The 27,792-nt window shown below is 45.8% G+C and overlaps 1 protein-coding gene across 3 annotated transcripts; it reads right to left on the reverse strand.

Moving 5' to 3' along the window:
• Positions 1-13,555: 13,555 nt before the first annotated feature.
• On the reverse strand, positions 13,556-16,627 carry CD209 (CD209 molecule). Of its 3 annotated transcripts, none has more exons than XM_028093172.2 (8): positions 16,527-16,627; positions 16,300-16,374; positions 16,083-16,169; positions 15,735-15,797; positions 15,320-15,397; positions 14,960-15,111; positions 14,381-14,493; positions 13,556-13,990 (listed from the first exon to the last, which is right to left on the reverse strand). In XM_028093172.2, exons 1-8 carry the CDS (start codon positions 16,564-16,566, stop codon positions 13,849-13,851), a joined length of 750 nt encoding a protein of 249 aa, XP_027948973.1. In that variant the 5' UTR covers positions 16,567-16,627; the 3' UTR covers positions 13,556-13,848. The 3 variants fall into 3 exon arrangements, with proteins under 3 accessions (XP_027948973.1, XP_027948974.1, XP_027948975.1); XM_028093173.2 differs by having other exon boundaries at positions 16,495-16,571; XM_028093174.2 differs by lacking the exon at positions 13,556-13,990 and adding an exon at positions 14,068-14,185.
• Between the last annotated feature and the right edge of the window lie 11,165 nt (positions 16,628-27,792).

The raw sequence follows: 27,792 nt of genomic DNA on the forward strand, positions 1-27,792 counted from the left end.
GTTCCCATACTTCACGAAGCTGCAAAGCCCGTCCAGAACATGAGCCCACGTCCCAGGCCCGCCGTGTCAATCATGTGTAGAGCTTCTGTTAACTTGATGCTTTCGCACCTGCCCTGCATGCACGATGATGTGCCTGAGTCACCTTGCGGGGGCCTCCTGCCAACCTTGTTGTGCTGCAGGGCACAACAGGACTCCTCCAATTCTGGGAGGAGTCCTCCTCCCTGGGGCATGCCTTTCAAATACACACCAACCAATCCAGAGCCCACACCCCCAACCACCTCCCTTCTCAGGCTCCCACACCCAGGACTACCATCCCCCTGCCCCAATCACCCCAGGGCGAGGTACCAGACAATGAGAGCCTGCTGTAATTACTCACACCAGCCAATCCTGAGACTGTGTACCCTGCCTTGCCCATTCCTCCCTGGGAAAACCTCAATAAAGGCTCCTGCCCACAGTCCCCCGCCAACTGCCTCCTGAGAGGCCCTGGTGCTTCCCGATGTAACCCTCTGTGAAATGTTGGGCATGCCTCTCTTGGGATCTACGACTATAACAACCATCTTTTCAATACCAATCTGATCTACTGTCCTTACAATGCCCCAGAAATTCTATTAAAGACTATATTTTAAAGCATGCACCTGCACTACAAGCTCTTCTTTCTTGCAGCTCTGATGGTGGAATTTGGGGGCACCTGCCATCTTATCCAAACACGGGTATGTGAACATCACCTTCCTCAACTCAGGAAAAATCCCAGACTCTTCTGCCTAAGGGCCAGGGAGTGGGGGGGAGAATCCCCAGGTAGAGCTCAGGTCAGGGTTTCAGAGCCCCACCCCCACCTGATAGAGTGTTTCCTTCTCCCAAGACTCACCTGGGCAGCAGGGGTGACTCGTCCTCCCCGAGACTTGTCTTGGATTTCCACGTCTGAGAGCCCCCTGCAGGTGAAGCGGTTTCTCTTGGACGTCTGCAGCTGTAGGACGCCCTGGTGGATGTAGGGAAGTCAGGACGGGGCTCTGAACACCGCCCCCACTCCCCCCCCTGCTTTCCAGGTTCGGCATCTCCCCGGTCTCTCACAGGTTACACCTTCCGGAATGCCGGGTCCTGAGCATCTCCTCTGAGCTGTGCATTCCGAGTTGCAGACTCAGGCACACAACGGGTCCCTCATCACACGCACTCGGTAATACTGCGTGTTTTATGTGTTGTACACGTGCTAAGCACGTGCCCATGAACTTACTCACGCCTATGTTTAAAGTGCTGGAACCAAATCAAGCCAGTTCCCGAGGGCTTGCCCCCGCGCATCTTTTTTGAGCTCCGAGTTGAGGGGCATCGTGTTAATGGCTTGAAATCAGCCACGGTGACAGGATGTACACCAGGGAAACACGAACACTTCAAGTCTGGACTTATTTCCCCTCTCCCTCCAGAGAGCTAGTTGTTAAATATTTGCCAGCACACCGAGGAGGCTTATCTTTGTGTTATGTGTTCAGATCTCGTCTGTGTCTCCTTGCAGGATGCCTGATTCGTATCATACTTCTCCCCACTCTTCTGAGTGGAGCCAGCAGCCTCTCATCCAGAAAATCCCCTCTGGCTGTCTTGTTCCCAGTGGGCCAGTGGCCAGGTGCATGTCCCGGGGCAGGCAGGCTCCCTGGACAGGTAGGCTCCCTGGACAGGTGTACCTGCTCCTTGGCACTTTCAGTGATGACAAGCTGGGTCCCCATTTCCTGGCAGCAGTGACGGAGTTGTGGCAGTTCTGTTGGGAGTTGGAGAAGGAGGAACAGTTTCTCTGGAAGAACGTCCACCCCCAGGGATGGAGCAGCACAGGCCGGCTCTTGGGGCAGGCGGAGCAGGGCTGGGACTCAGCTTAAGATGCCCCTGACCCTGGGTCTGCCCATTCTCCAATCCCTTGAGAGTTGGGGGTCCTTCCTTCATTCTGCACTTCCCACTTCCCAACCTCCCCCCAGGCCCAGGGGAACTCAAGAGTCCCGGGCCCATCTCCTCTGGACTGGGAGAAGCAGGGAACCCAGAACAAGGGACTGGCTTAATTTAGTGCCTACTGTGTGCCTGGCCCCCTGGGATTGCCAGTCACCCAGTCCAGCCTTCAGCTGGGTCAGTTCTTGCTGGATCTCCTGCTTCAAAGGCTCTAGCCCCTGGGACCTGGTACTCTGGAGACTGTGCCAAGAAAGAAAAAAAAAAAAAAAGAAACTGCTGTTATTAAACACCTGCTGTGTGCTTTGCCCTACACCGGGCCCTCAGGGACATTGTTTCTCAGTCAAGATCTTGGTTCATACTCTCTGAAGATGGGGAAGACCTTTGATGAAGGCTGTACCAGGAGAGCAGGTAGAGCCAAGACTCTTCCTGCTCCTCCCCCCCTCCCCGCACCAGAGTGGGGAGGGACTGTGGGAGAGGCCCCCAGGCAGGGCAGCTGCCCAGGAAAACCTGGAGGGACCCAAATCTCGGCTTTCGGCCCTATCTCTCTCTATCACCAAACACCAGGCCTGGGAGTCCCTGACCCTGGGCGCCTGTACCTGACCTTGGACAAAGATGGCCACCCAGGAGGCCAGCGACGAGCGTGAGAGGGAAGAGCAGCAGCCCCAGGAGGGCCTGATTGTGGCCCAGACACCCTGCAGGAGAGAAAGATGGGCAGTTCCAGCACACCCGTGTTCCTGCCTCAGCCTGCCCCCCAGCCCCCACCTCCCAGGACCCAGGAGTCTGGCAGTACTCGTAGCTACTCTGCACCCTAGCCCTGTTGCACCTGTGAAGTTCTGGAAATGGAATTGTCAAATCCATAGTCTTTGGGGGGAAAGTGGTCCTGCTGGTTATCGGCTCTTCCTCCTCTGAATGGGCAGAGAAGCAGCTCAAGAGTTTGTGCAAGCTGAGACCAGAGAGGGCCACCCCCTTATGCCCTCCCCAAGACCCCAGAGTCCCAAGCCAGCCTCTCACAGAGGGTCTGGCTGCCGCTAACAATTCCCCAGAGTCACACATGTCCACCCACTGTCCCCACATGCCTCGTTCTGGACTCCTGGGGACCACAGCTTTTCTTTCTCACCCTGTGATACTCCCTTCTGAAACCTGCTCTCACTCAGGGAGAGAAACAGGGCACCAGGCAGTGACATATCACCAGAAAAGGCTGGAAGGAGACACGGAATGAGATGGGTTGGGTCTGCCAGGCATTCCAGGAGGTGGCATGGGGTGGTCTGGGGTCAACAGCAAGGAGACCTGGTCCACTTGTGGCACGGCCAAGCCGTGTGATGCTTTGGATGAGATCCAACGACATGGAAAGTAGGGCTAATTTGTTAGGTTTCCTTAGGGCAGAGACGAGCGTCACCCCATCGCCCAGCAACCACCATCCCCCTCTGCCGTCTTGGCTTGCTGATGGCCTCATTTATGGTGATTTCTGAATGGATTTTGGGAGTTGGGGCTGAATCACAATTGCTTAAGTTTATTGAATGCCTACTATAGTGGGGCACTCTTCTAACTACTTTATATATGAGTTGACTGAATCTTCCTACCCTGGGGTAGAGAATATGACCCGCGTGTTACAGATAGGGTAAACTGACATGGGGTGGGGGGCATGGTCCAGATTCCAAAGGGAGGTGGGGCTGCAAGCCAGGACTCAGGTCCCTCTGGGTTTCCCTCTTCAGCTGTCTGGTAGCCTCTCCCATAGTCCCTCCCACCTCTCTGGTGCAGGGGAGGAAGGAGAAGAGGGGCAGGAGAAAAGGGGCAGGAGGAGAGGGAGGCTGCCCCCAGAGGCTCTCTCTCTGGGAGGGGGGTCAGTTTCCTCAAATGTGAATGACTAGACTATCAGGAGCTGCACCATGGCCCTGGGGTTGGGGTTGGTATCCACTAAGCATTTGATAGGTGATTGAATTGCACAATATGAGAGACACCACAGATAGCTGTTTATTTTGTTATCATTGTTAAAAATTTTTTCCAGGGATGCCTGCGTGGTGCAGTCAGTTAAGCATCCAACTCTTAGTTTCGGCTCAGGTCATGGTCTCAGGGTCGTGAGATCAAGCCCTGCGTCCAGCTCCACACTTAGCAGGGAGTTTGCTTGAGATTCTCTCCCTCCGCCCCTCCCCTGCTCCAGCTCTTGTGCCCTCCCTCTCTAAAAAATAAATAAATCTTTAAAAAAAAGTTTGTTTCCAGTTTCATTGAGCTATAATTGACACATAACATTGCCTTACTTTTAGGTGTACAACATAATGATTCAATGTATGTATATATTGCAAAATGATCACCACAATCAATCTAGCTCCATAGTTAATATAGTTACTCGTTTTTTTCTCTTGATGAGAATTTTGAAGATGTGCTCTCTTATGAATGTCTTGTAGGGTTCCAACTTCTCCACATCCTTGACAATACTTGCTACTATCTTTTTGACTCTAGCCATTCTAGTGGGTGTAAAGGGATATCTCATCGTGGTTTTCATTTGCATGTCCCTGGGGGGGGCACTTATTAAAAATGCAGATTCTGAAAAAAATGCAGATTTTTTTTCTTTCAAGATTTAATTTAAATTCAAGTTAGTTCACATATAGTGTAGTATTAATTTCAGGGGTATAATTTAGTGATTCATCAGTTGCGTATAATACCCAGTGCTCATTACATAACATGCCCTCCTTAATGCCCATCACCCAGTTACCCCATCTCCCCACCCACCTCCCCTCCAGCAACCCTCAGTTTTTTTCCCTAGAGTTAAGAATCTGTTATGTTTTGGGGCGCCTGGGTGGCTCAGTCGTTAAGTGTCTACCTTTGGCTCAGGTCATGGTCCCAGGGTCCTGGGATCGAGCCCCACATCAGGCTCCCTGCTCCTCAGGAGGCCTGGTTCTCCCTCTCCCACTCCCCCTGCTTGTGTTCCCCCTCTCGCTGTGTCTCTCTCTATCAAGTGGGTAAGGGGAGTCTTTGGAAAAAAAAAAGAATCTGTTATGTTTTGCATCCCTCTCTGTCTTTATCTTATTTTATTTTTCTTCCCCTTCCCCCATGTTCATCTGTTTTGTTTCTTAAATTCCACATATGAGTGAAAAGAAATGTGGAAAGAAATACAGTATTCTTAACCCACTTGCAAGAGAGTCCAATTCAGTGAGTCTGGGATGAGGCCCAGGAAAAACAGGGGGTGGGGGGACATCATTTCTTTTCTGATAACTAGATTTAACTTCTCATGCAAGCCCCGTTTTCTCCTGGTGAGCCAACCAGTCATCACAATTGAACAGATATTTGGCCCATAACTTGGGATGGAGACCGGGGAAGGTAGAGATGGGCAGGCGTGGGGTCCTTAGCAGCATCTGTGGGCTCACTCTGAAACAGGACCTTCAGGTACCTGAGCCAATCAATCATTTGTTCCTTTGTCTACATTTGCTTGTGTTGTTTCCTCTTACTTACAACTAGACACATCCTGACTGATACTCACCCTTACAGTTGAAAGGGACAAAGCCAGTCCTGAGCTCTGAAAAGGGAGATAATTTTTTTTCTTTTCTTTTCTTTTTAAAGATTTTATTTATTTATTTGAGAGGGAGAGAGAGAGCAAGCGATCATGACCTGAGCTGAAGGCAGCTGCCTAACCGATTGAGCCACCCAGGCGCCCCAGGGAGATAATTTTAAATCTTTGCTTTTAGGAATGGGGTGAGAGGCACATGCCTTAATCTGCTCAAGCTGCTATTTTAAAAATACCATAGGGGCGCCTGGGTGGTGCAGTCAGTTAAGGCTTTGGCTTGTTTTCAGCTCAGGTTGTGATCTCAGGATCATGAGATCGAGCCCCGCATCAGGCTCCAAGCTCAGCGAAGAGTCTGCTTAAGACTCTCCCTCTACTGCCCCCGGCCCGTACGCGCGCGCTCGCTCTCTCTTTCTTTAAAATAAATAAATAGGGTGCCTGGGTGGCTCAGATGGTTAAGCATCTGCCTTCGGCTCAGGTCTGATCCCAGGGTCCTAGGATCTAGTCCCGCATCGGGCTCCCTGCTCCTTGGGAGCCTGCTTCTCCCTCTGCCTCTCTCTCTCTCTCTCTCTCTCTCTCTCTCTCTCTCTCTGTCTCTGTCTCTCATGAATAAATAAATAAAAAATCTTTAAAAAATAAAATAAAATAAAATAAATAGAGGCACCTGGGTGGTACAGTCAGTTAAGTGTATGACTCTTGATTTCGACTCAGGTCATGATCTCAGAGTTGTGAGATTAAATCCTGTGTCAGGCTCTGCACTCAGTGAGCAGTCTGCTTGTGATTCTCCTCTCCCTCTGCCCCTCCCCCTGCATATTCTCTCTCTCTCTCAAATAAAGAAAGAAATCTTTTCAAAATGTAAATAAATAAATAAATAAGTCTTTTAAAAAATACCATAGACTGGGTGGCTTATAAACAACATTGTTCTGGAGGCTGAGGACGTCCAAGATCAAGGTGCCCACAGATTTGGTTCCCGGTGAGGGCTCTCCTCCTGGCGGGTGGATAGCTGCCTTCGTGCTGTGCTTCTCAAGGAGGAGAGAGGGAGCTCTGGTGTCTCTTCCTCTTCTTAGGGGGGCCCCAATCCCATCACAAGGGCCCCATCCTCATTACCTCCCAAAGGCCCCACCTCCAGATAACACCCCACTGGAGATTGGGGCCCCAACATATGCACTGGGGTGGGGCCACAAATATTCAGTACGTAATAGCATGGTAACAATGGCCGTGTGTGTTTTAGTTGGGAATAGATACCAAAGTCCTTTAAGCTAGTCTCTCTGCCCACAGGGGTCTAGAAATTTCCATCTGATTTTTACAAGAAAGGAAGATTCCCAAATAGCCAGTAGATGATATCCATAGTCAATAACTGGAGAAGAATCTTATAGACATTATACCAAGAAGGGTGGCCCTGGCCACAATGTCGGTCATGGGGCCATGAAGGTGGGCGAGAGAAGGACCTCCCCGCTTTTCCACATCTGGCAGGAACCTGTCATTTTAGGGATGACGAGTGATGCATCATCCAACCTCCTCACAGATCCCCAAATGGACAGACCAGAAGAGATTTAGCAAAATGTTAATTTCCTTTTAATTGAGGTAAAATACACATACCACGAATTTAACCATTTTTACCACTTTCCAGGGTACAATGCCGTGGCATTAAAGCACATTCACAATGTTGTGCAACCATCCCCACTCTCTAGTTCCAGAACTTGTTCATCACCGGAAAGAGGAAATCCTGGATCGATTGGCACTTACTCTCCCTCCCCTCCCCCGGCCCCTGGCAACCATGAATCTGCTTTCTGCCTTTATGAAGATTTGCCTACTTCAGACATTTCCTATATGTGATATTTTGTGCCTGGCTTCTCTCCCTGAGCATAATGTTTTCCGAGTTCATCTATGTTGTAGCAGGTGCCAGTACTTAGTTCCTTTTTAGGACTGAATAATACCCCATTACATGAATAGACCAGCTTTTGTTTATCCATTCATCGGTTGATGGGCATTTGGGCTGTTTCTTCCTTTTGCCTATTGTGAATAGTGCTGAACTACTAGCTTTTACTTAACCTTTCCTCGGTACCCTATGTGTCTAGTAATAGCAGTTGCTTACTGATTGTCATAATCTCTGTGGCCCACATCTGACCCTCCACTGCAGACTCCCCTGTTGTTCAGCAGTGGTCAGTCCTCAGGCTGGCAAATGAGTTTCACTCAATAGAGAGCCCTCCACAAGCCTAGAAAAAACTACCAATGCTACTCATGTCTTTTGGGGTTAGCAACATTAACCATTTGTATCGGAACAGCAATGAAGAATCTCAAGAGTGTCCCGCCATGGGGAGATCTACCTGTTTTCCAAATATTTCTTCCCAAAGCAACACAAAAATAGGGGAAAGCAAGCTATGGCATAGCCTGAACACAGAGAATGCCAGAATGTAAAAGGATCATGAGGAAAAGTGAAGAATCATGGAAGTGAAGCATGAGACCCCCACCCTTGTGCTTCACACCTGAACAATGGAGAAAAAGTGCACCGGATACAAAAATGGGAAACTAGCAAAGTAATCTAAGGTTGATCTAGGACTAGTTCCAGAAAGACGAAGCTAACCCTAAGTCTGAAAATACTGCAATGATGTCCGAGCAGATCAGAGTGTGGATTTCAGAAAAGGAATGGATTAAAGGGATAGTGTTCCAAATGCATAGCTTCTGGGGAAAGGAAAAAGAAAAAGGAAGAGAGAAGAGCTCATTGGAAGTCTGGTGGTGAAGAGGAATGGAAGGGGCAAATGTAGGACCCTTCAAGACCAAAAAAAAAAAACTACAGAAATTGGAGGTCTCTCAACTTACATTCCTGCCACCAAAAAAACAGAACAATTTCACGCCTGAACAATGGAGAAAAAGTGCAGCGGATACAAAAATGGGAAACTAGCAAAGTAATCCACAGAAATTGGAGGTCTCTCAACCTATATTCCTGCCACGAACAAAACAGAACAAACACTAAATTAAGCCGATTTGCTGCATTGACAGAAGAGGGAGACATTGAACTGCATAGCTCAGAGTCCCAGTAACAAAAAAATGAGCTAAAGGAACATAGTTAGTCCACAGAGAGTAATTGCAAAAATTCAGGAAATGAAAATCCACATAAATGAATGAGGGAAAAAGTGCCCCTGAAAGGAGTCAAGAAGTAGAAGGATTTTGTAAGTCAACGCTCCAAACAATACTGCGTAGTGCAACAGGCATTTGCCGATAAGGAAAAAAAAAAATCTCCTTATATCAAAAATTCAGGGGGCGCCTGGGTGACTCGGTTGGTTAAGCATCGGACTCTAGATTTCAGCTCAGGTCATGATCTCAGGGTCATGAGATCAAGCCCCAAGTCGGGCTGCATGCTGTGTGTGGAGCCTGCTTAAGATTCTCTCTCCCACTCCTTCTGCCCCCACCCCCAATCATGCACTCCCTCACTCGCGCTCTCTCTGAAAAAAAAAAAATCAAAAACTAAAATGCTGACATGGGCAGGGATATATGAATAGAGAGTCCAACCAACTCAGGAAGGAAATGGAATAAAAAGGCAAAATTATCTCAGATATATAGAATAAATTGTAAGGTACTCAAGAAAGAATAAACCCCAACAAAAATTTGATAAAGGGCAGTGGAGAGAGGCAGAAAACATCAAAGAGTAACAATGACACTGAGAAAGAAGTAAAATGGGGCCTGGGTGGGGCGCCTGGGTGGCTCAGTCAGTTAAGCATTTAACTTTGGCTCAGGTCATGATCTTGGAGTCCTGGGATTGAGCCCTGCATTGGGCTCCTGCTCAGTGTAGTGTCTGTTTGTCCCTCTCCCTCTCCCTCTGCTCCTCCCTTGCTTGTGCTCTCTCTCTCTAAGTAAATAAAATCCTTGGGAAAAAAAATAGGGCCGGGGAGAAATGGATTGAAATGGAATTCCAGTCACTGAAGGAATAATGTGTATATTATTGGAGTCCTGAAGAAAAAAAGTGAAAACAATGAAACAGAGTGAATATTTAAACCATAATCAAAAACATTTCAGAAATAGAAAATCACCTGAATTTACACATTAAAAAGGCTTACCAGGAACCTAAGAAAATTAACCCAGCATAGCCAACTCTGAGACCTATTTTAAAACTATTCAATTTCAAAGATTAAGAAAAAATCCTCAAATGCTCCAGATCTAATAATTTACCAAGTCGAAATAATTTGACTGCCATAAGACTTTTCAAGACTAGGGATGCCTGGGTGGCTCAGTCGGTTAAGCGACTGCCTTCAGCTCTGGTCCTGATCTCAGCTTCCTGGTTTGGAGTCTTGCATTGGGCTCCTTGCTCGCGGGGAGTCTGCTTCTCCCTCTCCCTCTGCTGCTTCCCCTGCTTGTGCTCTCTCTCTCTCAAATGAATAAATAGATAAAATCTTAAAAAAAAAAAGACTTGGGGTGCCTGGGTGACTCAGTCGATGGGCGTCTGCCTTCGGCTTGGGTCATGGTCCCGGGGTCCTGGGATCGAGCCCACATCGGGCTCTCTGCTCGGCGGGGGGCCTGCTTCTCCCTCTCCCACTCCCCCTGCTTGTGTTCCCTCTCTCGCTGTGTCTCTCTCTGTCAAATGGATAAAATCTTTAAAAAAAAAAGACTTTTCAAGACTAACATTCAAAATGAGACAAAAATGAGCGTCATTTAAAAAAACAAACAAACCACAAGACAAGGGCGCCACGGTGGCCCAATTGGTTGGGTGACTGCCTTCGGCTCAGGTCATGATCCCGGAGTCCCAGGATCGAGTCCTGCATCAGTCTCCCTGCTCAGCAGGGAGTCTGCTTCTCCCTCTGACCCTCCCCCTTCTCATGCTCTCTCTCTCAAATAAATAAGATCTTTAAAAAAATAAAAATTAAAAAGCAAAAGAAAACAAAAAATCCAGTGAGGAAAAGTGCGAACCAAGGATTTGATACACAGCCCAGCTGTCCTTCAACTGCACACAAGACCTTAAGGAACTCTGTACCCATTGGTCTTTCCTGAAGAAGCCATGAGAGGATATACTTCATCCAACAACAGGATAATTGTTGCTCACAGAGGTATGAATTAGAAATTCTGTAACTACTTCCTACGTGTTCTAGGATTGAGCAGACTACTAGCAAATATATTGTGAATAATGAGCACCAGGTTTCTCACTGTTGGAGAAAGAAGTTACAAATAAGGACAAGGAAAGGCCAGAATGAATTATGTGATGTTGGACTGGAAGTAGTGTATTGGTTTGAAAACATGGGTTTGTTTGTTTGTTTTTGTTTTTTAAAGTAATCTCTATACCCAACATGGGGCTCAAACTCACAACCTTGAGATCAAGGGTCACATGCTATACCTGCTGAGCCAGCCAGGCACCCCTGGAACTCACGGTTTTTAATAGATGTACACAGATAAGTAGATATAGAAATAAACTCAGAAGTGTGCGCGTGTGTGTGTAACAGTTAGTATACATGCATATGTTTCCTAGCTCTGCCCACCGAGAAGACCTAGAGCAATGGACACTCCCAAATCAAAAGCATACCTAAACCACAATGAGATACCACTTCACATCTACTAGGATAGTTATTATCAAAAAATAAAAATAAAAATAACCAGCGTTGGCAAGGAGAAACTAGAACCCTCATGCATTGCTGGTGGGAATGTAAAATGATGTGACCACTGTGGAAAATAGTTTGGCAGTTCCTCAAAATGTCATGCATAGAGGGGCACCTGGGTGGCTCAGTCGGTTGGGCATCTGTCTCTTGGTTTCCGCTCAGGTCATGATCTCAGGGTCTTGGGGGTTGAGCCATGCACTGGGCTCCATGCTCAGCACGGAGTCTGCTTGAGATTCTCTGTTCTCCCTCTTCCACCCCCTCTGCTCCTCCCTCTCTCTAAAAATAAATAAATAAATAAATAAATAAATAAATAAATAAATAAATAAATAATCTTTATAAAAAATAATCTTTATAAAAAATATGTTATGCATAGAGTTATCAGATGATTAAGAAATTCCACTCCTAAGTACGTACCTACAAGATTTAAAAGCAAGGACTCAAACAGATACTTGTACACCCATGTTCATAGGAACACTATTTACAACAGCTGGTACATGGAAGCAACCCAAGTGTCTATCAACAGATGAGTGGATAAACAAAATGTGGGGTATTCATATAACCGGATATTATTCAGCTATAAAAAGGAAGGAAACTCTGATATATGCTAAAACACAGATTAACCGTGAAGACATTATGTCAAGTAAAAGAAGCCAGACTCAAAAAAACAAATATTGTGTAATTCCACTTATATGAAGTTCCTGGAATAGGCAAATTCAGATACAGAAAGCAGAACAGAGGTTACCTGGGACTGGGCGAGGGAGATGGGGTGTTAGTGTTTAGTGGGGACAGAATTTCTTTTTTTTAAGATTTTATTTATTCATTTATTTGAGAGAGAGAGAGAGAGCACAAGGAGGGGGAGCGGCAGGCAGAGGGAGAAGCAGTCTCTCTGCTGAGCAAGGAGCCTGATGCGAGACTCGATTCCAGGACCCTGGGATCATGACCTGAGCCGAAGGCAGACACTTAACTGACTGAGCCACCCAGGCGCCCCCTTAAGGAATTCTTAATGGCCAAAGCTGGAACAATTTGAGCAAGAAAAGAAATGATTGTGGGGTACCTGGCTGGCTCAGTCAGTGAAGTGTGCAACTCTTGATCTTGAGGTCATGAGTTCAAGCTCCATGTTGGATGTAAAGATTACGTCAAGCTAAAATCTTAAAATAAATAAATAAACAAACAAATAAATAAATGTAGAATAATTAAGAAAATCACTACTGAAATAATTGCCACAGACAATCCACTGATGGATGCCAAAATGAGTGGATGGGAATTTTATGCAAAATCGAATATTTTCGAAGTCTCAAAGTATTTCCTCGCAAGATATTTATTCATTACCAAGGGGAATATATTAACTTAGGAAGGAAGAAAAGTGGCTGGCAGCACCTTAACCAAGTAATTGTGGTGAGCATCACCAATATCAAGACATATCAACACTGTGTAACCCTTGAGATGAGGCGCTAGGAAGGACACATCACCTCTGCGGTATTTTTGCCAAAAAGGATAACTAACCTCGGTGTAATCATGAGAAACAAACAAACAAGCAAGAAAGAAAGAAGAAGAAAAAACCCAACAACACAGATGAACTCAAATTGGGGGACAGTCTGTCAAAAAGGTTAAGGACAGAAAGACAATAAGAGACTGAACGTGGGGAACTGTAAGAGATGCATTTGTGTTGTTTTAAGCCCCTAAGTTGATGGTAATTTGTTACAACATCAATAGGAAACTAACACTCACATTCAGAAATAACATTTTTTAAAAATGTGTATGAAGAAAGTCACAAAACTTTACTGAAGGACATTTTATTTTTTTATTTTTTTAAAGATTTTATTTACTTATTTATTTGAGAAAGCGAGAATGAGAGAGAGAGAGAGCACATGAGAGGGGGGAGGGTCAGAGGGAGAAGCAGACTCCCCGCTGAGCAGTGAGCCTGATGCGGGACTCGATCCCGGGACTCCAGGATCATGACCTGAGCCGAAGACAGTGGCTTAACCAACTGAGCCACCCAGGCGCCCCTGAAGGACATTTTAAAGGTACCTCATAAAGAGATGATGTGTTCAGGAATGAATGAACACATAGATAGATTGAAAGACAGACAGACAGACACACAGACATGCACATACCTATATGTATATATGTATATTCCCAACCAAAATTACAAATTAATTCAAAACTGTATCCGCAAAATAAGATATACACAGCAGTAGAGAGAAACATGCTGAAAGACAACAATGTATTCATTTACATCAAACATAATATATACAACGATAGTATAGTATAAAATATAAAGTATAAGGTATAGTATATAGAATAAAATTACAGTAACTGAAACAGTGGCAAAAAAAATAGACGTAAGTTCGGGGTGCCTGGGTGGCTCAGTTTTAAGCGTCTGCCTTCGGCTTAGGTCATGATCCAGGGTCCTGGGATCGAGCCCCACAGCGGGCTCCCTGCTCAGTGGGGAGCCTGCTTCTCCCTCTCCCACTCCCCTGCTTGTGTTCCCTCTCTCGCTGTCTCTCTCTCTCTCTCTAACAAATAAATAAAATCTTTTTAAAAAAATAGACATAAGTTCAACGGAGCACATAATGCAATGTGCGACTTTATTAAGGAGATGTCATGGGGGGAGTTGGGCGGTTGAGACCATCAACAGAAGAAGGGAGAGGTCTATAGCCTATAGAGGGACAGGCCTTAGAGCAGAAGGGGGTCTCAGACACTCTCTCGGGATTGCAAAGACCTCCATGCAGGAGGAGGATGCAATTCACCAGACAGAGAAGCAGAAAGAATGCAGCCAGGGAAACAAGCAGAATGTCCAAGCTGCCTCATCCCTGGAGACAGGTGGTGGTGGGGGGGGGACATTGGCCCTCAGGAGCCAGGGCAGGGGGACAAGGGCTTCTTGCACGTCCAGAAGTTTTCCGTACTACATCTGTTATCATTCCAGCCATCGCTGTACAATTCTACACAGTCTTCGTCTCCGTGGTTGTTGGGTTCCCCTTCTTTCCAGAAGCTGTGAACACCATCAAATCCATAAGCCCCCTACTCCACCCAGAGACCACCCCCCCAACTCACAATCCTCCCCTTTGGAAGAGCACGTCCCTGGCCTTGGGCAGCGAAAGTCCAAGTACCAGCCTGAGAGTGGTGAGGATTCAGAGGCGGTGCTTTCAGAATGAGGGTTCAAACACCCCTTCCATCAGAATCAGTTCTGGCAAAGTAAAAAATGCAGACTCCTGGGCCCATGCCTAGATTTATAGAATCAGACTCTCCCACCCTGGGATGGAGCCAGGACTCTGCATCTCCACCAAGCTCCTCGGGGCATGCTTTCCAACCCAGGGTCTGAACACCCTCGGTTTGGGTTTCCCTGCGCAAGCGTACTGGGCCATTTTCTCTAGGAGGTCACCTGAGTTGCAGGGGAGAGTTGTCCACCCATTTCCAGGAACCCTCGCTGTGGTGGTCACTGAGGCCGATCCAGGTGCGCTGGTTATTTCTCGTATTCCAAGACTTCAGAAATTTCTAGGGAGGGGCGGCAGGGGCGGCGGGGGTGGGGGGAGGGGCAGCAAGCTGTCACCCGCCCCATGTCTGCCCGTATCCCCACGGTTGTCCCTCCCCCCATGAAAGACCTCCTGCGGTCCAGCCTATAGCCCTTACTCAAGTTGCATGTGTTCACATGTGTGTATATGCTGTGGTTGTGTGTTAATGTGCACACACATGTGGAAATGTGTTAACTTGTATCTGGGGGGACATTATGTATGGGCTCAGGAGTGCGCTGAGTCCCCTTTCTGTCCACAGATGGGCTCCTATCATGCGGGGTCTTCTCTCACATGACCTTCCCAAGCCCACCGTGGGGCCTCCTCCAGGAAGCCTTCCCTGCCCATGTCCCCGCCCCAGCTCCCCTGGGCCTCCATCTCTCAGAGGACAGACGGCTTTTTTGCTGACACTCACATGGCCCCGCCCCAGACGGGAACTCAGACCGGCCCACCTGCTCCTCAGTATTGTTGATGATCACCAGCTGGGCCCTCAAGTTCTGACACGCAGAGATGGCATCTTTCCAGATGTTCTGGGTCTGGGAGAAGAAGTAGCAGCTTCCCTGGAAGAGTTCCCATTTCCAGGGACAGGGGCGGCAGAGGCCAGCTGGGGAGGAGAGTGGGGGTGGGGCGGACAGGCCCCCCAGCACCTGCATCAGCTCTGGGAACCCCCTATGTTCAGCTCTCAGCTCAGTCCCCAAAAAATCCATTTGAAAGATCCCAGCTCTGCCCTCAGGTGGGGAGCCATAGAAAGTGAGTTCCAGCCCCACAGGTGATCCCCAAACTCCCTCCTCTCCTTGGTGTCTGACCCTTACCCAGGGTGGCATTCATCCAGGTCAGCTGCTGAAGGATCTCCTCCAGGTCTGAGCGTGTCGGCTCCTGAGAAACACCCACTGGAAGAAGGACTTTAATTATGAAGCACCTAGCGTGTGCTTAGTGCAGAGAGGGCCCCATGAGAACCTATCTATAGATTTCACAGTGACCCCAAGAGTCCATTATGCAAATAAAAAAAAACTGAGACTCAGAGAATGACTTGCCTGACATTGCCCCCAGGGTCTCATCCAGGAATCCAGTCTCCTCCCCGACCTTCAACCCTACGGGGCCCGGTGGGGTGGGGGGGGGATGGAGGGGTGAAGGGGTGAAGGGGTGGAGGGGGCAGGCAGTGGCTCATCCAAAGTCACACAGCCTCTGAGCCCTCTCCCGCCCTGAACCCTGCATTCAGCCCTTCACCTTGGCTGGGGCTCTCCTGACGGTCCCACGTGTCTTTCTGCAGGGATTGGTGAATCCTGGAGACTACAACAGAGCAGAGAATTCCCCTTTATCAGCACCATGTGTAGGCCTGACCCTGTGTCGAATCTGGCTTCCAGGTCTCTCTGGGAACCTAAGTTCCCTGTGGAGGAAGATGAGCTGCATCCCACAGATAAAGACACAGGCTCAGAGCAGGGTAGTAACCAGCCCACCATCACACAGAAGGCGATGTGGAGCTCAAATGCCCAAGCCCTAGTGGGTCTGGGGACTGTGGGATAGGGCAAAGACCTAAAGGGACCCAAGACTCCAAGCCCCCAGCCCCTGACTCACCTTGAACCAGGGTGGTCACCAGGAGCATGAAGAAGCCCAAAGAGATGAGAAGAAGCAGCAAAGGCAATTGGGCCCGGGTCAGACAGTCTGCAGGACCGGCAAATGGGCAGAGCCGAGGTTCTCAGGGACAGACCTTGCCCCACCCACCCATGCTGGAGGGGGCCTCCCAGCTGCCCCTTCCCCAGATGCCTGCCCCCCGAACCACCCGCCTCGGTACCTGGCAAGTTCCTTGAGCTCCTGAGTAGTCTGGTGTATTTCTTCTTTATTCTCTGGCCCCCAAACATCTCCTCCTCTGAACAGGACAGAACACACTCAGCTGAGCTTTGAAGGCTGCCAAGCCTTGTTTGTGAGGACTGCAAGCTGGAGGCCAGCCCCGACTCCCCCGGGGACCCTGGAGCCCTGTCCTCCCTACCATCACCCCTGAGTGAGGGGGCTCAGCCTCACCGGGGTCCCCTGGCTCCTTGGAGTCATACATCTCTGCCATTCTCCTCTTCTCTCGGGCTCCTCTCCTGATGACGGTTTTTATAACCCCACGTGCTGCCCTTGCAGCCCCTCCTCAGGAACATCCCTCCCCAGTTCAGGAAGAAGAACAAGAAACAGGACATTGCTTTCTCCCAGAACAGTGGGTGGAAGAATGAAGTGCTGACACAACTACTAGAGAGGACCTGAGGGTGGGGGCAAGAGCTGTGTGGTCACTCTGGTGTCCAAAGGCACTGCTCCAACCCCTTTCTAGTCCTGCCACAATTGGCCTTGCCTTGTCAGGGTCTCTGTTTCCTCGGCTGTGAAATGGGACCATTACCCTGCCTCGCGCTGTTCTTCTGAGGTTTAATACTGTGTGCTAGCCGGGGGGTGGAAATCGTCTATTCTAATAGCAGATGCTCTGTAGCAATGGCCCCAATACTCTGTAGCATGTGCCTCACGGTTCCGCATGGGGTGTGTTCTCCCTTGTGGAAACAAAATAAATCTGGATTTGTTCAACCACAGGTGTGTTCTTTGTGGTCTTTGACTAACAGTTTTCACAAGAACCCTAGGAGAAAGACACAGTTATTATCTGGCTTGACAGATGCGGAAACAGAAACAGAGAGGGAAAGCAACTTCCTGAGGTCAGGTAGCTTGTAAGTGGTGGGGCTCAGAGTTGGACCCTGGCAGGCAGACCTCTGCGTCCCCCCTTAACCACTACATTAAGCAATAACTCTTTTTGTTCCCCCTTTGTAATTACTAAGTATTTTGTAGAGAGTCACTTTGAAACTGTGTGTATCAAACTCTCAATTTATGTATGTATGGACTCCTGGTTTCCTACCTGATTCAAGTGGTTACATGTTACTATCTCTCGCTCTCTCTTTTAATCTAAAGTGAGTTTCCAGCAGACAGCATATAATTGGGTCATTTTTATGACCCCTTTTATCCATTCTGTCAATCTCTACCTTTTTTAGAAGTGTATTTATTTATTTGAGAGAGAGAAGGGGAAAGAATCCCAAGCGGACTTCACGCTGAGCATACTACAAACATTTTTAATGTGTTATCTGGTGCACATATATACATAAATCTGTTGGCTATATATTGAGGAGTGGAATTTGGGGATTACAGTGTACACGTACATATTCTCCTTTAGTAGATACTGCCAAACAATTGTTCTAATTGTTACGTTTTTCTTGGTATTGCCCTTAATTTTCAATTTATCCTTTCTAATGGGTACAAAGTGTTATTGATTATGATCTGAATGTATATTTCCTTCATGACTAACGATGTTGAGCACATTTTAATGTGCTTGTGACCACGTGGATATTCTTTTTTTATGAACTCCCTATGCTAATCTCAAGCAATTTATATATATATTTTTAAAGATTTTATTTATTTATTTGACAGAGAGAGACATAGCGAGAGAGGGAACACAAGCAGGGGGAGTGGGAGAGGGAGAAGCAGGCTTCCTGCTGAGCAGGGAGCCCAATGTGGGCTCGATCCCAGGACCCCGAGACCATGACCTGAGCCGAAGGCAGATGCTTAACGACTGAACCACCCAGGCGCCCCGCAATTTATATTTTTTATCTAAGGCTACATTTTTTGGTTCAGGGAATGAGGTAGATTTTTTTTTGACTGATCAACCACCATTTATTTTATTTTTAAAATTTTTAAAAATTTAAATTCAATTAATTAACATATAATGTATTATTAGTTTCAGAGGTAAAAGTCAGTGATTCATCAGGCTTATATAATACCCAGTGCTAATTACATCACGTGCCCTCCTTAATGTCCATCACCCAGTTACCCCATTCCCCCCTCCCCTACAGTAACCCTCAGTTTGTTTTCTACGATTAGGTGTCTCTTATGATTTGTCTCCCTCTCTGACTTCGTCTTGTTTTATTTTTTCCTCTCTTCCCCCATGATCCTCTGTTTTGTTTCTTAAATTCCGCATATGAGATCATATGATAATTGTCTTTGTCTGATTGACTTATTTCCCTTAGCATAATACCCTCTAGTTCCATCCACATCATTGCAAATGGCAAGATTTCTTTTTTTTTTTTTTGAGGGCTGAGTAGTATTCCATTGTATATATATACACCACATCTTCTTTATCCATTCATCGGTCTATGGACATCTGGGCTCTTTCCATAGTTTGGCTATTGTGGACATTGTTCCTATAAACATCGGGATGCAGGTGTCCCTTCGGATCACGACATTTGTATCTTTGGGGTAAATACCCAGTAGTGCAGGGGAGCCTGGGTGGCTCAGTTGTTGGGTGTCTGCCTTAGGCTCGGGTCATGATCCCAGGGTCCTGGGATTGAGCCCCGTGTCGGGCTCCCTGCTTGGCAGGAAGCCTGCTTCTTCTTCCACTCCCCCTGCTTGTGTTCCCTCTCTCACTGTGTCTCTCTCTGTCAAATAAAGAAATAAAATCTTAAAAAATAAAATAAAATAAATACCCAGCAGTGCAATGCTGGGTCGTAGGATAGCTCTATTTTCAACTTTTTGAGGAACCCCCCATACTGTTTTCCAGAGTGGCTGCACCAGCTTGCATTCCCACTAACAATATAAGAGGGTTCTCCTTTCTCTAAATCCTCACCAACATCTGTAGTTTCCTGACTTGTTAATTTTAAACATTCTGACTGGTGTGAGGTTGTATCTCACTGTGGTTTTGATTTGTATTTCCCTGATGTCAAGTGATGTTGAGCATTTTTTCATGAGTCTATTGGCCATTTGGATGTCTTCTTTGAAGAAATATCTGTTCATATCTTCTGCCCATTTCTTGATTGGATTATTTGTTTTTTGGGTGTTGAGTTTGATAAGTTCTTTATAGATTTTGGATACTAGCCCTTTATCTGATATGTCATTTGCAAATATCTTCTCCCATTCTGTCGGTTGTCTTTTGGTTTTGTCGACTGTTTCCTTTGCTGTGCAAAAGTTTTTATCTTGATGAAGTCCCAGTAGTTCATTTTTGCCTTTGTTTCCCTTGACTTTGGAGATGTGTCTAGCAAGAAGTTGCTGCAGCTGAGGTGACAGTCAATCTCTCCCTTTTAATTGGAGAGTTTAGTTCATTTCTATTTAATGTAATTACTGATAAGGTAGGGTTTATATCTCCCATTTTGATATTTGTTTTTTATATGTCTTATGTCTTTTTTGTCCTCAGTTCCTCCAGTCCTATCTTTTCTTGTGTTAATTAGATATTTTCTAGTGTATCATTTTATTCTTATGTTTCTTTTACTATATACTTTTGCAGTATTTTCTTAGTGGTTGCCTTGGAGATTACTATTAACATCTTCATTTGTAACAATCTAGGTTGGATTAATACCAACTTAGTTTTAATGGTATACAAAACTTTGCTCCTTTATAGTTCCATTTTCCCTCCCTTTATGCTGCTATTATCACAAATTACATCTCCATACATGAGTGCCAATTAACTTAGATTTCTAATTACTGCATTATACAGTTGTCTTTCAAATCAGATGGGAGAAAAAGGAGTTACAAACAAAAATTACATTTATATTGTCTTTATATTTACCTGTGTAGTTACCTTTATGGGGAGTCTTTATTTCTTCATGTGTATTTGAGAAACCATCTAGTGTTCTATCACTTCATCCTGAAAGACTCCTTTTATTTCTTTTATTGCAGTGAAATACTCATAACATAAAATTTACCATTTAGTAGGGATCCGAAGGGGTACGTGCACCCCAATGTTTATAGCAGCAATGTCCACAATAGCCAAACTGTGGAAAGAGCCAAGATGTCCATCGACAGATGAATGGATAAAGAAGATGTGGTATATATACACAATGGAATATTATGCAGCCATCAAAAGGAATGAGATCTTGCCATTTGCAACAACGTGGATGGAACTGGAGGGTGTTATGCTGAGTGAAATAAGTCAATCAGAGAAAGACATGTATCATATGACCTCACTGATATGAGGAATTCTTAATCTCAGGAAACAAACTGAGGGTTGCTGGAGTGGTGGGTGGTGGGAGGGATGGGGTGGCTGGGTGATAGACATTGGGGAGGGTATGTGCTATGGTGAGGACTGTGAATTGTACAAGACTGATGAATCACGGATCTGTACTTCTGAAACAAATAATGCAAAATATGTTAAGAAAAAAAGAAGAAGAAGAAGATAGCAGGAGGGGAAGAATGAAGGGGAATAAGTCGGAGGGGGAGACGAACCATGAGAGGTGATGGACTCTGAAAAACAAACTGAGGGTTCTAGAGGGGAGGGGGATGGGGGGATGGGTTAGCCTGGTGATGGGTATTAAAGAGGGCACATTCTGCGTGGAGCACTGGGTGTTATGCACAAACAATGAATCATGGAACACTACATCAAAAACTAATGATGTAATGTATGGTGATTAACATAACAATAAAAAATTATTTTAAAAAATTTACCATTTAAACTGTACAATTCAGGGGCTCCTGGGTGGCTCAGTCGTTAAGCATCTGCCTTCGGCTCGGGTCATGATCCCAGGGTCCTGGGATCGAGCCCCCATCGGGCTCCCTGCTCCGTGGGAGGCCTGGTTCTCCCTCTCCCACTCCCCTTGCTTGTATTCCTGCTCTTGTTAACTTTCTCTCTGTCAAATAAATAAATAAAATCTTTAAAAAATAAAAATAAAAAATAAACTGTACAATTCAGGGCACCTGGGTGGCTCAGTTGGTTAAGCATCTGCCTTCGACTCGGGTCATGATCCTGGGGTCCTGGGATTGAGGCCCACAACGGGCTCGTTGCTTGGCGGGGAGCCTGCTTCTCCCTCTCCCTCTACCCTTCCCTCTGCTTGTGCTCTCTCTCTCTCGCTGTCAAATAAATAAATAAAATCTTAAAAAAATAAACTGTACAATTCAGGAGCAATTAGTGCTTTCACAGTGTCATGGATGTTGTGCAACCCTCACCACTGTCTAGTTCCAGAATATTTTCATCACCCCAAAACAAAACCCCATATTCACCAAGTAGTCACTCCCATTCCCACTTCCCTCACACACACCCCAAAACCACTAGTTTACTTTCTGTCTCTATGGATTTACCTATGATGCATATTTTGTATAAATAGAATCATACAAAATGTGAGTTTTTTGTCTGGCTTCTTTCATTTAGTATAATGTTTTCAAGGTCAATCCACGTTGAAGCAGGGATTGGTATTTTTTCTCTACAGTTGAATGATGTAGTTTTGTTGGATATATAATTCTTGGTTGGCAGGGTTTTTCCCCCTTTTCGGCATTTAGAATATGTCTTCTCACTGCCTTTGGCCTCCATGGTTTCTGATGAGAAATAAGCTATTAATCTTACTAAGGACCAGTTATACATAATGAGACATTCATCTCTTGCTGCTTTCAAGATTCTTTCTTATCTTTGTCTTTAGACAGTTTGATTATGATGTGTCTAAGTGTGGATCTCTTTGTTTAGCCTACTTGGAGAATGTTGAAGTGTAGCCTAACACTTTCATCAAATTTTGGAAGCTTTCAGCCATTTCTTCAAATATTTCCTGCCCCTTTCCATCTTTCTTCTCCTTTTGACACTCCTATTATGCATATGTTGGTATGTTTGATGGTGTCCCTCAAGTCTCTGAGGCTCTGTTAAAATTTTTTTAAGATTTTATTTATCTATTTATTTATTTATTTAAGAGAGAGAGAGAGAGAGACAGAGATATTAACAGAAAGCACAAGCGGGGAGGAAAGGGAGAAGCAGGCTCCCCACTGAGCAGGGAGCCCAACACAGGGCCAGATCCCAGGACCCTGGGATCATGACCAGAGCCAAAAGGCAGATGCTTAACAGACCGAGCCACCCAGGTGCCCTAGCTCTGTTAATTTTCCTTCATCCTTTTTTTTTAAAGATTTTATTTATTTATTTGACAGAGAGAGACACAGTGAGAAGGGAAATACAAGCAGGGGGAGTGGGAGAAGGAGAAGAAGGCTTCCCGCCAAGCAGGGAGCCTTATGCAGGGCTTGATCCCAGGACCTGGGACCATGACCTGAGCTGAAGGCAGACGCTTAACAACTGAGCCACCCAGGTGCCCCTCTTCATCCTCTTTTTCACCCCTGTTGCTCTGACTGGATAATCTCAATAGATCTATCTCCAGTTTTTGCTGATTCTTTCTTCTGCCTGCTCAAATCTGCTATTGAACCTACTAGTGAAATTCTCATTTCAGTTACTGTACTTTTCAACTTCAGAATTTCTATATGGTTCCTTTTTAGAATTTCTCTTTATTGATAATCTCTATTTGGTGACAAATTGTTCTCATACTTTTCTCTTTTTTTAAGATTTTATTTTTAAGTAATCTCTACACCCAGTATGGGGCTCAAGCTCAAAACCCTGAGATCAAGAGTCACAAGCTCCACCAACTGAGCCAGCCAGGCATCCCTGTACTCATACTTTTCTTTAGTTCTTTACATATGATATCCTTTAGCTCTTTGAACATATTAAAACAGCTGATTTAGAATATTTGTCTAGTAACTCCAACATGTGGAGTTTCTCAGGAAAAATTTTTATTCACTCTTTTATCCCCTGTGTATGGGTAATACTTCCTTGTTTCTTTGTATGTCTCACAATATTTTTGTTGAAAAATGGACACTTCGAATAATATAACAACTATGGAAATCAAATTTTCCCTCCTCTTAAAGGTTTGCTGTTGCTGCTGTTTGTTATAGTTGTGTGTTTTTTGTTTATTTAATTACTTTTCTGCACTAATTCTCCAAAGAAAAGACTATATTCTCTGCCATGTATGCCCATTAAAATCTCTAGTCAGTTAGCTTAGAAGTTAGGTGATGGTTGGACAGACATTTCCCTGAATGCCTCTAAAGGTCTCCCAGTCTCTGCTGAGGGTCTTTGTATGTTCACACACAACTTCAACATGCAGCCAGAAAGTTTGAAGCTCTGCCTTAGCCTTCACTTCCTGCTTTCACAGAGCCTCAGAGTCAGCCAGAAGTGAGAGCTTAAGGGATTTCTCAGGTCTTTCCTGGGCATGCACAAAGCTATGCACACAGGTGACCTTTCAGATTCCAAGATATATCAGAACTTTTCAAAGCCCCTAAGGACATCTTATTCCTTAAATTTTCCTTTTGAGACTTGTAATTACGTTATTATTTGCCCCTTCACCTCACGCAGCTGTCATGTTAAAATATTTGACTAATGTCCACTGGGGAGAGGCTTTTAGCACTGGGCAAGTTCAAACAAGGTCAACTAAAGACTAACTTTTCAAGTGTGGTCTTCTGGGGAACCAGAAGACAGATCAAATAATGACTTTCGTTTGGCAATGAGGATTTTCAAGGGCTCCAGCTGTGTTCTTCTCCCTCCAGTACCAGCAATATGGGCTGTTATTTTTCAAGTCTACTTCTGAGTTGGAGAGTGGGGAATAGAACTAGAGTGAGTTAAAATTCCACAGAGCTCACTGTTGTTTACTGAGATCCAGCTGTTTTTCTTGACTAAATACTCCCTGAATTGTTGTAAGATTTTGATTGATTTCCAGAGTTCTAAAAATGCTGATTCTGACAAAGTTTGCAGTTTATTCCATTGTTTTTATAGAAGGGCAAAATTTACTCTGCCATTTTTGCTGATGTTATTTTCCTCCCACCCCCATATTTTTGATGCTTAAATTGTCTTTGATTTGGCCATTGGGAGCCTTTCATACTGGCTTCTGTGTCCCTTTGACACCTGCTTATCCATTTTTTGCTAATCAGTTTTCCTTCCTGTTGGTTTGCAACCTCAGGAATTTCCCCAGGTGGAATCTGAAACTGGTCCCCATATACATAGGGCAGGGAGAAAAAGAAGAAAGAAGCAGGCCACTCCAGATTGGCAGGTGGCAGTTTTAATAAGCAAAGGAATTACATATGAGGCTTGTCTTGGGTGTTTGCAAGACAAGTAGATCTCCACACCTGCCTACCAGAATCTTAGAAGTCCATACAGAGGCCTTAACAGGATTCATTCACATATCTCATCCAGATGGCCTCATTGCCACATCACTATCTCAAGGCTATGTCCTTGCCGCAGCCTTTGGGAATGGGGAAGGCAAGTGGAACCCACATTCCAAGGATTGGGGAGGGAGTGAGGAGCCTCTGAGTGCCCAGGTCCAGCTCACAGGTCAACCATTGAACTTCTCCAACCAGTGACCTTCTCCAACACTTCCTTTCTGGTCTAACTAGATGTTTCAGGCTTTCCCTGTCCCAACTCTGGAATCAGCCATTTTTCCAAAGAGCCCTGATTGCTTTTAAGTGGAGAATGGTATTCAGAAACCAAGACCTGGGTGTGCTCACTGTTATGGAAGTATCACTGGTTCCAGGACCTCTCAGTAGACAAATGGGAACACACCACACACACACACACACACACACACACACACACACACACACACACACACATTTCTCCAAATATTTTGAAAATCATGATTTCACACCACTACCTCCAGTTAAATACAATAGGGTTCATTCTAGTTTTCTTTCCATTTAACTTTGTAACACCCTTCTCTGATGTTGGGAAATCTTTCCATTATCCTGAATTTATTTATTTATTTGTTTGTTTGTTTGTTTAATCAATTCCCCCATATATAATCAATCTCCCTTTTCCACCACCATCCTCTACTCTGTATGGATGTCTCCCTTACTGCGCCTGGACACTGACTTCTTGCACCAGGCAGACAGACTGTCATGTGGTCCTTCTTACCTCACTTGGGCTCCAACACTACAGACCAGTTCGTCCTTCTGCACAGATGCTGTCCTCACCAGGTTTGGACTCCAACACTCTAGTGGCCACCACTTTGAACATTTGCTCTTTTCATCTAAGAACTGGCTGATTTCCTCTGTCTCCCAAACATCTCTCTATGCCTGCAAGCCCTCCCATACCCAGAGCTGGTGTCTGCCTGCCCCCTGGTATGGAAGCTGCCGCTGCTCTTGACTCACCTATGAAGGGCTCGTTTTATCCCTGAAAACCAGCTCATCAAAACCTCCTTGCAATCACCACCCTTAACTAGCTCTATTGAAAAGAATGGGTTTTTATCTGGGTTTTTTCTAGTTGTCACCACAAAAGTGAGGGTCCTTTGGGTCCTTCTACATTTTAACCAGAAGTAAAAATCTGACCAGCATTCTTTGAGCACTGATTTTGTGCTAAATGCTTTTTGGACATGATCTCAGTTAATTCCCATAACACAGCTACTATTTTTCCACTTTACCTAAGAGCAAAAAGAGGTTCAGAGATTATGTCCCCTGCCCATGAATGCTGGAGCTGGGGGACAGAGCAAGAAAGCACATCATCTTCATTTATTTCTGTGCCTCAAACTCCAACCAGCTCAAAAAATGGGAGGGGGGATTGATAATGCAGTCTCTCAGATTTAGATTTAGGGAGTCCAAGGGAGGGAGGAGAGGGGCCAGATTCAGGCTCAAAATTTGTTTCTCTGCCTCCCCCAGAATGTCACTTTCTAGACCAAGAGTTGGCAAACATGTTCGAAAAAAGGGCCACACAACAAATATTTTTTGGCTTTGTAAGTCATACGGTCTCTGTCACAACGACTCAGCTCTGCCACTGTAACGTGAAGGCACCACAGACAGTATGTCAGCGAATGGAGGGGGGCTGGCTGTGCAGAGGGAGGAAGGGAGGAGACTGAGTCTGTCTCCTTCACCGCTGTATCCCCAGTATCAAGGACTGGCGCTCCATCAGTGTTTGCTAAATGAATGAACTAATGAATGAAATAAATGAATACCTAAATGAGTTATCATTGATTGTATGTTCTTGGTGGAGATTTGGTGACACCCATTTCACCTATGGGGACCACTGAGGCTCAGAGAATTGAGGAGACCTGCCCATGGCTGCACAGCACGAGGCAGAGCTGAGGGTCCAAGGCCAAGTCGGCCCCATCCATGCCCAGCTGGGTCTCCTGAGGAGGTGGTGGTTTTCCTATCTGCAGACACATCAGCAGAGCTGTAACATCAGCCCCTCGGGACACCAAACAAGATACTCTCTCCGGGATGGGCTATTCCTACCACCTTCGTTATTAACCGTTTCACCTGGGGTTGAGCACCGTGTGATTGATCCCAGACTAGCTCTCCAGTTTTCCCTGCTGGGGCTAGGCAGTCCTGCTGAAAGACTTTCAGTTCCTCTGAGAAGTCACATTCTGTCTCACTTCCTGATCCTTGCATGTGCGAATCGCTCCAACGGGCGACACTCCTTTTCTCACCAACCTATTCCATCTCTGCTCAAACAATTCACCCTTCAGAATGTAACCTTTCCGCCTGAGTGTAATCTCCTTCTGGAAGCTCTTGGAGTGTTTTCCAGCATCACCAAACTGTTTTCCAACTCTCCGCCAACACCAACTGAATGTCCTACAAATTTAACGCAGTGCTGACATTATCAACCTGGAGATAGCATCAGATCTGTTAAAAAAACAAAGTTCATTGGAATAAGTTTTAAAGATCTTACTGCCTTTATTCAATTATTCATGAATCAAGCAACATCCAATCTAGCCAATAGAAAGGAGTTTTGAGGAGCTGGACAAGGCAAGAGACTTTACAGACAGAAGGAAACAAGAACAAGGAAATTGTGCTAGGCAAAAAAGCGGGTTGGTTACTGCAAGCTTCCTTGCCTTGCCCCATAGGGGAGGGCAGTGGTCCACAAGGCAGGTCACCTAACTAGTGCTGATCAGGTGATTCCTGACTGGCTGGTTAAGAGTCCACTTTTGAGAGAGCCAAACTGTGATTAAGTTAAACTTCGGTTTCATGACATGGGGCTTAGTGTGTTTGGGGCCTTGTTTTTACAGATCCCACAGGTTAAGGGCTCAGTCCCACCGGACTGTCCTCAACTTCAGACACCAATCACAAGCCCAAGCCACCCATACCTCTCACTGACCGGCTATAAATCAGGGTTTCCCACAACCACCTCCTCAGGTCTCTTCAGATAATTTGTTAGAACTACTCATAAAACTTAGGGGGAACATTGACATACATTTCACGGTTTATTATAAAGGATACAGATGAGCACCCAAATGAGGAGGTGCACAGAATGAGTCCAGAGGGTCCTGCATGCAGGTGACTCTGTCCCCACAAAACTGGGCTGCACAGGCCTCCCACATGTGGACCCCTCACTGACCAGGAAGCCAACCAAGTCTTGTTGTTGAAGAATTTTTGTAGAGTTTAATCTCCAGCCCCCAGAAGTTGCAACCTTCTAATCATTTGGCCTTCTTGGTGACCAGACCCTCCTGAGGCTGTGGAGGGGCCCTATGCCAAGTCATCTCGTTAACATAAACTCAGGTATGAT

This window comes from Eumetopias jubatus, unplaced genomic scaffold (assembly GCF_037043125.1).
Source record: "Eumetopias jubatus isolate StellerSeaLion01/CBP00866 unplaced genomic scaffold, mEumJub1_p1.0 scaffold_1, whole genome shotgun sequence".
NCBI classification, from domain to species: domain Eukaryota; kingdom Metazoa; phylum Chordata; class Mammalia; order Carnivora; family Otariidae; genus Eumetopias; species Eumetopias jubatus.